Source organism: Nyctereutes procyonoides, unplaced genomic scaffold, assembly GCF_905146905.1.
Source record: "Nyctereutes procyonoides isolate TBG_1078 unplaced genomic scaffold, NYPRO_anot_genome, whole genome shotgun sequence".
In the NCBI taxonomy this organism is placed as follows: Eukaryota; Metazoa; Chordata; class Mammalia; order Carnivora; family Canidae; genus Nyctereutes; species Nyctereutes procyonoides.
The window spans coordinates 4,345,553-4,358,585 of NW_026575042.1; the positions used below are offsets into that span (position 1 = coordinate 4,345,553).

General features: G+C 38.2%; 1 protein-coding gene across 4 annotated transcripts in view; it reads right to left on the reverse strand.

Moving 5' to 3' along the window:
* Positions 1-13,033, reverse strand: part of CNOT10 (CCR4-NOT transcription complex subunit 10) — a 72,546-nt gene that overhangs the window by 39,929 nt on the left and 19,584 nt on the right. For all 4 annotated transcript variants that reach the window (XM_055321376.1, XM_055321375.1, XM_055321378.1 and 1 more), the window contains 5 exons: positions 10,383-10,533; positions 8,128-8,270; positions 7,008-7,094; positions 5,381-5,464; positions 3,695-3,812 (listed from right to left, as the gene is read on the reverse strand). In XM_055321376.1, coding sequence (XP_055177351.1) covers positions 3,695-3,812; positions 5,381-5,464; positions 7,008-7,094; positions 8,128-8,270; positions 10,383-10,533 — 583 coding nt within the window. The remainder of the gene's footprint in view (positions 1-3,694; positions 3,813-5,380; positions 5,465-7,007; positions 7,095-8,127; positions 8,271-10,382; positions 10,534-13,033) is intronic.

Consider the following 13,033-nt stretch of genomic DNA (forward strand, 5'->3'; position numbering starts at 1 on the left):
TGTCAGGTTCCCTGCATGGAGCCTGCTTCTCCCTCGGCCTGTGTCTCTGCCTCTCTCTCTCTGCCATGAATAAATAAATAAAATCTTTAAAAAAATAAATACTACTATGGCTGAGCAGCTATCTTCTCATGCTTATTGGGCATTTGTACTTCTTATCCTGTAATGTACACACTGCTTCTTTCTTCTCTTTATCTATTTTTTAATTTGGTTACAGATGTTTTTCCTATTGGTTACCTGTTAGTATGTTACAGAAATCTTCTGTCACATCTGTTTCAAATATTTCCAATGCCAGCGTGTGATCTGTCTTGTGACCTGCTTCAGTGTGTGTGTGTTTAATGATAAAAAAAATTTTACATGATTATGTGGTTTAGTCATCTTTTCTAAACTCTATGGTTCTTGCATTTTGAATAATATTTAATCAATCCCCCAAAATTAAAATATTCAAGTTTCCTTTAGCTGCTTTTATGATTGTATATTTCAACACTTCGTTTCTCTGGGCTTTCTTATGGAATAATGAAAACAATCCAAGCTTTAGTTTTCTTCTTCTAAACTGCTTCTCAAATACTCCAAAAGAACCTAATGAGAGTCCATCTTTTCCTCAATGATATAAAATGCTGGACTAGACTGACAAAATTAAGACTCAGGTTATCCAGGATGTCTGGGTGGCTCAGTGGTTGAGCAACTGCCTCTGGCTCAAGGCATGGTCCCGGGATGGGGTCCCACATCAGGCTCCCTGTATGGAGCTTGCTTCTCCCTCTGCCTACGTCTCTGCCTTGCTGTCTCTCTCATGAATAAATAAATAAAGTCGTAAAAAAAACCTCAGGATATCCAAAGCTTAATACTAAAATCTAATTTTCTTCTTATGTGCTTTAAAATTGAGCAATGATTTTTAAAAAAGACCAAAACTAGGCTTCAGGGCAAGATAGTAAGAAATATACTAACATAAAGGAGGCTGCCTCTGGTTGTGGCACTGTCAACAATTTAAGAAACATTCTATTCCCAGAGCTTCTCTAATAAGTGTATTTTATCAACAGCAAAAACTAAATTTTACATATGAGAACAAATATTTTAAAATTAATAACTATAAAAATATCAATATATAAAATATATAACTACTGTATAAAAATCTCCCGTTAGATCATTTTTTTTTAAATTTTTATTTATTTTTGACAGTCACACACAGAGAGAGAGAGAGAGAGAGGCAGAGACACAGGCAGAGGGAGAAGCAGGCTCCATGCACTGGGAGCCCAACGTGGGATTAGATCCCGGGTCTCCAGGATTGCGCCCTGGGCCAAAGGCAAGCGCTAAACCGCTGCGCCACCCAGGGATCCCCCGTTAGATCATCTTAACTGGTGACTAGTCAACTGCATGTCCTGCTCCTCACTCCACTGTAGAGCTTGACAATATTGATTCTGAAAACTGCATCAAGACAGTCCTAAGCAAAATTTTCTCAAGGATACTGAATTTTTAGCATGGAAGATCATTTCAGTGTTTGGGTATTATGGGCCTCTGAGGGGAAATTATGACAATAAAAACAGCAAAAATGAAAATTCAGCAGGATTAAAAATGGGTACTCAGACAGAATATCCAAGTTAACTATAGTGGAACAAACTGCTTTTCTCCATTTTTACAACCCCAGTGAACAGAACAGGCAAAGGGGCTGGGGGCAGTGGGTATGTCTGCAAGTGTGTTCTTTGTATCTGAATAGAATCTAAAATAAAAATTACCCAAAAAATTATTCATTCTTTGTATTTTAAGAGTTTATTTATTTATTTATTTATTAATGAATGAATGAAAGAGAGAGGGCAGGCACATAAGCGGGGGAGGAGAGGTGAAAAGAAGTCTAAGCAGACTCCTTTCTGAGCACAGAGTACCACATGGGGCTCAAACTCACGACACTGATACCATTACCTGAGCCAAAACCAAGAGTCAGACGCATAGCCAACTGAACCACCCAGGCACTTCCATCCTTTGCATTTTAAACTTGGTGTAAAGCATTTTCAATAGTTTTACTTCATTTCTTGAATAAATGGATTTTCCTCCTTTCTCTCCAAAAAATAGCAATGATATGAACTTAAAGCCCCAAATTTTACCTTTTGTTTTTCCAACAGTATTAAGCAATTTTTTTTTAAAATATTTTATTTATTTATTCATGGGAGACAGAGAGAGAGAGAGAGAGAGAGAGAGGCACAGGCAGAAGCAGGCTCCATGAAGGGAGCCTGATGTAGGACTCGATCCCGGAACTCCAGGATTACGCCCTGGACCAAAGGCAGGCACTCAACTGCCAGGCCACCCAGGTGTCCCAGTATTAAGCAATCCATTAAAACTCTCTTTCTTGGGACGCCTGGTGGTTGTGGGATTGAGTCCCGCATTGGGCTCCCCACAGGGAGCCTATTTCTCCCTCTGGCCTGTGTCTCAGCCTCTCTTTGTATCTCTCATGAATTTTTATTTTTAAAAACCTTCTTTCTTATTAAAAATAAATAAATAAAAACCTTCTTTCTTTTTTATTAATTTTTATTTATTTATTTTTAAAGATTTTATTTATTTATTCATGAGAGACACACAGAGAGAGAGGGAAAGGCAGACACACAGTGGCAGAGGGAGAAGCAGACTCCATGCAGGGAGCCTGACGTGGGACTCGATCCTGGGTCTCTAGGATTAGGCCCTGGGGCTAAAGGCAGCGGTAACTGCTGAGCCACCAGGGCTGCCCCGAGGAGAAAGAATCTTAAGCAGGCTCCACACCCAGTGTGGAGCCCAATGGAGGCCTCCATCCAACTATCTTGAGATCATGATCTGAGCCAAAATCAAGATTCAGGTGCTTAACTGACTGAGCCATCCTGGTGTCCCTCATTAAAACTTTCTAATTAGAAAATAAATAATAATTATTTTCCTAACTTTATAGAAATATTTTTTTTGAAATATTTTTGACATAGTTAATAGTCTAAAAAATCATCATATGCAAAAAAAATCATCAGATGCTCACAGCTTTATGGGAGAAAAGGGATAAGTATAAACATTATCAACTCATTTTCTTAAAATGTCTCATTTCACAAAGTAAAAGCCCAAGTACCTTACGTCTTGGATCTAATTTGTAAGCTAGTATTAAAAAATAAAATGAGGGGTGCCTGGCTGGCTCAGTTGGTTAAGAATCTGCCTTCGGCTCAGGTCATGATCCCAGAGTCCTGTGACTGGGTCCCATGTTGGGCTCCCTGCTCAGTGTGGAGTCTGCTTCTCCCTCCTCACTGCTCATGCTCCCTCTCTCTCAAATAAAATCTTAAAGAATGAAAGAAGAAAATGAATACAATGAGGGGAAAGAAAAGTAAAAGAAGTGAGGCTTCTTATAAAATGGAAAACAAATATGGGCACCTGGGTGACTCAGTTAAGCATCCAACTCTTGGCTTAGCTCAGGTCATAGCATAGGATGGGCTGAGCCCCAGGTTCTGTGCTCAGTAGGAAGTTTGCTACTCTCCCCCTCTCCCCTTCTGCCCCCTTACCCCTGTTCACACACACTAAATAAATAAATCTATAAAATAAATAAAATGGAAATAATAGAATAAATTTCAAGATTTTTCTGCAGCAGAATAAAACATTACATGTAAAAAATTAGCAAAAATCACACTGAAGAGCACTGTAGGAAACAACAAAAGACAGAAGAGACAGGAAGAAAATACCAGAATTTCACGTTTTCTTTTACCTGTTTTCATGAATCCTGGATGCTCAGCAATGTTTGAACTATTTAATAGCTTCACAGCTTTTCGATAATTGCCTCTTAAGTACTCAAAATTGCTTTTAAGAAACAGAGAGGGTGCAGACTGTAAAGAAAAGGAAAGTTGCTTATATTTTGTTTTCAGATGCCTAATGAGAGATCATAATCATATTGCTATACTGGCATGTCCTGAAGAGCATAAATGAATCATTTAAGTCGTGATCGCAAAAAACTATAGTCTCAAAATTTTTCCTTGCTTTCACAATCTAAAAAAATTAAACTTATCAGAGAGTCTGCCTAAAAAAATACATACAGTATATAAGAACACAAGACTGTCTTCACCTATTATACTACTAACTGAAAACCAATTTAACTAGGCCCTTTATTTCAATGACTATGAGAGACTGGAAGTCTCCCATATTTTTTAGGGTACAAATGCACCTTCATTAGAACCTAAAGGGATACAAACAATCATTCAAAGCTTTCCCAAATAGGAAAAAAAAAAAAAAAAAAGGTGTCATTCTATGGATAGAAGTATTGCCTAACAGAATGCCTTATTTTTGAGAGCTAATCTTCCTGTGACAAAAATCAGATTTTGGATGGTAAATCATGTTTCACTTCCCCTAAGCATCCTCCTAGTGGAGGATCACCTGTATAGTTCCTATTTAGAATGCATTTGCCTACATAGATTTGCACACTGAACATCCAACCAGGAGGACATGAGGAATCCTGGTCTCATCATTTATTCACTTTAGCTTAGCTACAGGCTTTTGCTTTGCTCTGTACCTCCTGATTTAGGTACTGCTACTACCCTGCATTACAATATTTATTTTCCTGTTTCTCTTTCCCGTGTGACTCTGGCTTCTGTTAAGGCAGGGATCATGTCTTTGTCTCAAAAAAGCTTTGATAATGGTTGGCTGGCTAGTTAGGCTTTTCCCTCTTAGCCTCAAGTCTACCCTCTCAGACCTTGCTTACAATTTGTTTTCATCAAAAATCACTTGAGTACTGACCCAGGGATTAATCTGGATCCTGTCTAGGATTTTGAGGGTCAATTTTCCTGAACTATTCCTATTACAAACTGTATCTCTTAATGCCTTCATACTTAAAGTTAACAGTTTTCCTAAAAGCATCAAGAATGTTCACAATTCTGTTTTTTCCTTTCACAGTCTTAAAAAATTACGTATCAGTGGAGGAGTGGGGTAAAGGGAGTGGAAAGAAGAAGTAAGCTTATCTCAAATAGTCTAACTTAGTCAAATTGAAGTTATTGTCAAGCCAAAGATCACTGGAAAGGGGCAGGTTTGGGCTACAGCTGAACTGTTCATCTTTACTAAATATTGTGAGTATAAACTAAAAAAATCCTGAAGTGTCTAATAGTAAATGTTTACATGAATTATGATAAACTACTCCCAGAATACTAAGTATTTAAAATGGTGGTTTTGAGGACTATACGCCAAGGAGAAATGCTTGGTTTAATTTTAAGTGAGGAAAGTATTAAATTATAGACACAGTATGATCACCACTTCACAACTCAATGTCAAGGTTTGTATCTAGTGGTAAATATACGCTATAAGAGACTAAAATAATTTAAAACTGACAAACACTTATTGTACAAATAAGATAGTTTTAGGACATAAAAATTACAAATTGAAAAAAAAAATTCAAAAATAAACTTACATTTCCAGCTGTGTTCATCACTGACTTGATTTCCCTTTTGCATGCTTTCAGGGACTTCATTTGGATATAAGCTCTCACTTTATACTATCAAAGGAAAATGTGAGTATGTGAGAACTATGATGGATTTTTTTTTTAAGATTTTATTTATTCATAGAGACACAGAGAGAGAGAGAGGCAGAGGCACAGGCAGAGGGAGAAGCAGACTCCATGCAGGGAGCCTGACGTGGGACTTGATCCAGGGTCCCCAGGATCACACCCAGGGCTGCAGGCGGCGTTAAACTGCTGCGCCACTGGGGCTGCCCTATGATGGATTTTTTAAAAGATTTTATTTATTTATTCATGAGAGCCAGAGAGAGAGAGGCAGAGACATAGGAAGAAGGAGAAGCAAGCTCCCTGTGGGAAGCCCAATGTGGGACTCCGAACCCAGGATCCCAGGATCATGACTGAAGATAATTTACAACCTGCTTTTGCCAGTACCTGGTATAACCATGTTGTAAATTATCTTAATCTATTTTTATTATACTCTTAGAATACATCTAAAAAACAAAAAAAAAAAATGAGGTAGAATAAAATTTATATTTAAGCTCCACACAAAAATCCTAACAACTTTAAGCTTTAAAAAATTTATTTATTTATTTTTTAAATATTTATTTATACATGAGAGACACAGAGAGAGAGAGAGGCAGAGACACAGGCAGAGGGAGAAGCAGGCTCCATGCAGGGAGCCCGACGCGGGACTTGATCCCGGGTCTCCAGGATCATACCCTGGGCTGAAGGCAGGTGCTAAACCGCTGAGCCACCCAGGGACGAACCCCCAAATTCACTTATTTTTAATTCAAGTATAATTAATGTACAGTATTAGTTTTATTTATTTTTTCAGTATTAGTTTTAAATGCACAATATAGTGATTCAGTAATTCTATAATTCCTATTAATATTTATCTGCACATGGCTAATTAAGAATGAATTTTGGGACCCCTGGATGGCTCAGCGGTTTAGTGCCTGCCTTCAGCCCAGGGCATGATCCTGGAGTCCTGGGATTGAATCCCACAACAGGCTCCCTGCATGGAGCCTGCTTCTCCCTCTGCCTGTGCCTCTCTCTGTGTATCTCACATGAATAAATAAGTAAAATCTTAAAAAAAAAAAAAAAGAATTTTAATAGTCTACAAACTGATTTTATCATCCAATACATTCCCAAGACCATTTCTCTGAATCTCTTTTTTTTATTTTTATTTTTATTTATTTATGAAAGTCACAGAGAGAGAGAGAGAGAGGCAGAGACACAGGCAGAGGGAGAAGCAGGCTCCATGCAGGGAGCCCGACGTGGGATTCGATCCCGGGTCTCCAGGATCGTGCCCTGGGCCAAAGGCAGGCGCCAAACTGCTGCGCCACCCAGGGATCCCCATTTCTCTGAATCTCTTATCAAGAAATTGAAAGATACTGCATTATCATTTTAGGCAAATATAGTCAGAAGAATAAATGTGCTTTTAAATTACAATACTTCAAAGCTAAACAAACATACATGCCTCGAATTATTTACTTCTTTCAACGATTTATCACATTCTTTATCATTCATAACTATTAGTAAATATACATGATAATAAAATCTCTCTTAGAGTGTATGCTACCTGATGTATCTTTGATTTTGCAGCTTCTATTAGGGCTCCACTTTCAGCTTTATGATTAAATCCATCTTTGTTGGTGTTATTACCAGTCTGTAGTGGTAAAACAAAGTTAACCAAAATTAAATATATATATTTTTTACCATTATATATATATATATATTTTTTTTTTTTTTTTACCATAATTTAAATCAGTAATTTCCAAGGGAGCTAATCTGAATCATCTAGAAAGCATTTTCGAACTACAGAATCCCAGGTCTCACTCTCAGAGATTCAGGTATAATAGTCTGGAATGGGTAACAGGAAACTTAATTTGTTTTGTTTTGTTTGGAGGAAACTACTTTTGAGAAGCTCCCATTGAATATAATGATACGCCAGGTTTAAAAAGCATGGATCGTACTCAGGCAAAACTCAAGATTATCTTTCTGAAACCCAGAACGGATCATGTTCCCTTTTTTGTCTTTTTTAACCTTTTGAAGTCCACATTTTTCTTTTTTAAAGATTTGTATTTATGTATTTGAGAGAGAGAGAGAGAGAGAAAAGAGTGGGCTAGGGTCAGAGGGAGAGGAAGAAGCAGATTCTCCGCTGAGCAGGGACCCTGACGCAGGCGAGGCTCAACCCAGGACCCTGGGATCATGACCTGAGCTGAAGGCAGACACTTAACTGAGCCACCCAGGTGCCCCCATGTCAGTGCCTTCTTAAAAACTTTCTCTGGTATAAACACTACCAACATCATATGCTACATTCCTAGTTATCCTTCGCAATGTCTCTTAGCCACTTTCAAGTATGTAATCCTATGGTATTTTTTTTTTAATTATTTTTTTTTTAATTTTTATTTATTTATGATAGTCACAGAGAGAGAGAGGCAGAGACACAGGCAGAGGGAGAAGCAGGCTCCATGCACCGGAAGCCCGACGTGGGATTCGATCCCGGGTCTCCAGGATCGCGCCCTGGGCCAAAGGCAGGCGCCAAACCGCTGCGCCACCCAGGGATCCCTAATCCTATGGTATTATTAACAATATTGACCATTTTGTATAGTGAACTATATTTCAATAAAGCTGTTAAAATATTTAATAACCCCAAATATTAACCATAAACTTTAATCTGATCACCTCAGAACACTTACCTCATTCTTCCCATTTTTGTTATTGTTACCCTGTGATATCATTTTTTCTAGGACAGCAAGAAGATGCAAAGCTTTCTCAGCTTGATAGGTTAATATATAAAGGTCTACAAGCAAAAAACACACCGCCTGGGCAAATTTTTCTTCTGGGGGAAAAGAAACAGGAAAAGAAAAGTTATAATCCAAAGTGAAGCAAACATACCAGACCACTCCTCCCCAAAAAGTTCTAAAGAGCAAAGACTAAGTTTTATGTTTTTTAAGATTTTACTTATTTATTAGAGAGACAGAGAGAGAGGGAGAGCATAAGCTGGGGAAGAGGTAGATGGAGAGAGGCAGACTCCCCACTGAACAGGAGGCCGGTGTGGTACGGTGCTCTATCCCAGGGCCCTGGGATCATGACCTGTGCCAAAGGCTTAACTCACTGAGCCACTCAGGCGCCCCCTAAGAAAAATGGATTTGAATTCTAGGGGATCCCTGGGTGGCGCAGCAGTTTAGCGCCTGCCTTTGGCCCAGGGTGCGATCCTGGAGACCCGGGATCGAATCCCACGTCGGGCTCTCGGTGCATGGAGCCTGCTTCTCCCTCTGCCTATGTCTCTGCCTCTCTCTCTGTGTGACTATCATAAAAAAAAAAAAATTGAATTCTATTTAGTTGGTTGCTATATTCTATACTCAGCCACAATATAGATTAATAGGATTTGATGAACTGTTTCAGAAATCCTAAAGACCAGCTTTGTAGGGGGACCCAGCTGGCTGAGTTGGTAGAGTATGTGACTTTGATCTCGGGGTCATAAATTCAAACCCCACTTAGGTGTAGAGATTACTTTAAAAACAAAAAAACTAACAAATACCCCAGCTTTTTTTTTTTTTAAACCCCCAGCTTTATAGAAAAACACATCTGTGTCATCCTAGAAGTAGAATTCTGATTTCTAGCTTTATAGTGAAAGGTCACAATTTATACCATCTTCACCACTGGTATTTCTCCTGCCCAATCTGCCCAGCCACCACACCCACAGTACCGAAGAGGAGTATCTTAAAAATGCCTCCCTAGATCCATAGTAAGCAGCTGTTCAACCAGTTGACAGCAAAGGCAATCCTGTAACTCTTCTAAAGCCCCACAGAGGTGCCATCACACTCTACCTCTTGTCCTGTGGGGACTAATCAGCAATCAGGTATTTATAAATCAGGAACTGGCATTAGTGTTTTAAATTCAAAAGAAAGTAATGTAAGAAAAAGACAAAAATGTGAATCACAACTGAAATCTGACTGATTGTGAGTTGGAAACAAACAGCCCTAACAACCATTTCCTGAGTCAGGCTTTGCTACTTTATTTGCTCCCTCTTTGTTCCTTTGCCTTCACCTTTCTTACTATACTTACTCAAGGCTAGTAACTGCAAGCTAATTAAGGTATAAAAAAATGCTAAGATAGTCTGTACTATCTATTCTATAATTCTATAATTACCCACAAAAATGTCAGTGAGGCAATGGCCAAAAAAAAAAAAAAAAAAAATTGTCCCTTAACATCCCCGAATACTCCTTAATACATTGCCCAAGTAACAAGATTGGGTACACTAGGTAGTGTAAAAAGAGCAGACAAAAATCACTAAATCTTTCCAATCAGAAACATCATTTTTTAAAAGATTTTATTTATTTATTTACAAGAGATAGAGAGAGAGGCAGAGACATAGGCAGAGGAAGAAGTAGGCTCCATGCAGAGAGCCCGATGTGAGACTCGATCCTGGGACTCTGGGATCATGCCCTGAGCCAAAGGCAGTCACTCAACCACTGAGCCACCCAGGCATCCCAAGAAACATCATTTCTAACAGTTGTTTTTAAAAATAGAGTGAGGAGGAAATGCTGAAAGAAAACCTAGGTTCATCTAAAAGTAATGTAAAAATGACATCTTTTTCTGGCTATTAAGATCTTTTCTGGCTATTAAGAAAATCTGACATAGCTTTTTTCTTTTTTTATAAATAGTAACAAGTAATTCCCTGATTTAGGTTAATTAGGTAAAAGTACCAGAGGCCATTGCAAGTATGAGAAGATACAGAATTCTTTTTTCATAGTGGGAGAGGGGCAGAGGAAGAGATAGAATCCCAAGCAGGTTCCATGCCCACCCAACTTAGGTTTGATCTCACAACTCTGAGATCAAGACCTGGGCTGAGATCAAGAGTCAGGCTCAGTCAGACTTAACTGACTGAGCCACCCAGGTCCCCTGAAAATAGGGAAATTTTTGACAGAAAAATTTTGACAGAACATACCAAAAGGTTCTATGAACTGGTAAAGCTTTTCACCAACTGCTATTGCTTCTGTGTACTGCCGCAGATGATAAAGAATGACTGCCTGATTGTAATACAACATGCTGTTCTCTACATCATCTAATCCATCCATTTCTTCAACAGCCGAGTGGACCTATGAAACAATCAACAAAGAATATGTTCTCACAACAGTAAGAAAACAAAGAGCAAAAATGAAAGAATCTATATGAATAAATAGAAACAACTCTGAATTTTTCCACATTTTTAACAGGACCTCTAGATTTTATTCTCACATATTAAAAATTATTTTATTCATAATAAAATTCCATTAGGTAAGACATTTTCATGGACTTTATGTAGTGCCTAGCACAAGGCAAGATAAGTCTCTTCCTTGCCACTGTGAAGATATCATCAATGTTTTAACTGCCAACATGGCTTCCAAATTGGTTCCTCACCTTCTAGCCTCCCTGGGAATGGGTAAAACTCAAAAGACCTTTCCCATATGCATTGTTTTATGCACTATGTATACATTAGCTGGATTCCATTTTGTAAAAACTAAAGTAAAATTTAAATGTTAGAGGTCTGGTGGCTCAGTGGTTGAGCATCTGCCTTTGGCTCAGGTCATGATCCTGGGGTCCTGGGATCGAGTCCTGCATAGGGCTCCCTGCAGGGCATCTGCTTCTCCCTCTGTGTCTCTCATGAATAAATAAAAATTTTTTAAAAATATAAATATTAATAAACAATAGCTAACTACTTAGCTATGTGCCAGGCCTACTACATTAAACCTTTTATAAAAAATACCTCATTTAATCCTTATCATACTTCTAGGACATAGATATTATCATCGTTTGCATTTTATAAATAAGGAGACCAGCACAAAGGGCTTAATTATCTTGCTGAAGACTTTACAGCTAGGAAGTATATTTTCTGATTTTCTTCTTAAGCTCAGGTTTTTGTTCCCACTAACTAAAAAAATAAAATAAAAAAAAGGCTTTGCTAAAACTAACATTTACATCTAATCCCGGAAAAAAAATCACAATACTTTGCATTTTAATAAAATTTTGCAAACATTCTGTAATTTCATTTAACACTCAAAACTGGAATTCTATTTATATTAAAAGTAATCTTTCTTTGCCACTACTGTGATTAGAATAAATTATTTTCTTAAGGACTTACTTGAGAGTAAGAGACTGAAAGAAAGAGAAAGAGTAAGCAAGAAGGACCTCAGGGGGGAGGGGCAGAGGGCGAGGGAGAGAGTCCGAAGTAGGCAAGGCACTGAGCTCTGAGCCCCTGACCACAACCTGAGCCAAAACAAGAGTCGGATGCCCAACCGTTGTCACCCAGGGGCCACCGAAGATTGGGACAAATTATTGAGCAATATTAAGCAATCAACTCTAAGGCTGACACTTCCCTAAATTAAGCAGTGGGACTTAGATATAGATGACGAACTTAACAACCTTGGTTTGGCTTACAGCAAGGAACCGGAAGGTCCATGACAGGCTGATTTGTAATCAGACATCTGCAGACTTCAGTCGTCTACACAGTGAGCTTGACAGGAGTACTCAAGTATTAACAATTGGTCTTCTCAGACCACAAGCTCTTGCATCTCCTTGAGTTTACACATTCTGTATAATCTTCATTTACCAAGTCACTAAAAACAGTCTCTTTAGAGAAAACTCAATTTCCAAAGAAAGACAATACTTCTTCATAGTAATGTAACAGAAAAAAAATGAGCTAAGAAAGGGTTAATTATTAGCCAGAAAGGGGACAAATTAAGGAATTTTGGTTTAAAAAAATGGTTGAGCTTATAACATAAATAACAACCACATTTTCTTTTCCTTTTTTAAAAAAGATTTATTTATTTATTTATTCATGAGAGACACACACAGAGAGAGTGAGAGAAGAGAGAGAGAGAGAGAGAGAAAGGCAGAGGGAGAAGCAAGCTCCATGCAGGGAGCCCGATGCGGGACTCGATCCTGGTACCCTGGGATCATGCCCTGAGCCAAAAGCAGACAGTCAACTGCTGAGTCACCCAGGGGTCCCAACAACCACAATTTCTACAACTTACCAAAAACATCTAGTAAGTACTCCAGCCAGAACAAAAACTACTCGTTAAATGAGATAAAACATCAAGAAAAATGGAATAGATTATAAAGCTATGTAACTATGCCAAGGATATGACTCTGAACAGAAGTGTGATTTAAAGAAAGCTAGGGGAAAAAAAATAAAGAAAGCTAGGGAACACAGGTACAAACACTTCTAGGAAATATAGGGATTTGGGTGGTATGAGGGGAATTACTGAACCAGCCTTATTAAGAATAAAAGAAAAAAAAAGACTAAAGGCTGGTTAAAGCATTTCAAAAAGCAGTTTTCTTTGCTTAACAGGAAGTTTGCAGGAATCTCTTACTCTAGAAAAGTTTTTTTTTTTTTCCTAGAAAAGGTTTTTAAGGATGAACTTGTACTCAAAGACCAAATAAATGTTCCCTGGAAGGCACAGTATATGGGGTCATAGGACATGTGTACTAGATATCCACAAACATCATCTTTCCTTTGATTCTGGAGCTCCAGATAAAGTCACGGTTAATAAGACTAGAGAAATAATGAAATGTGAAGTCATATAAATTTGTGAAGACTGGGGTAGTTACAAAAACAGG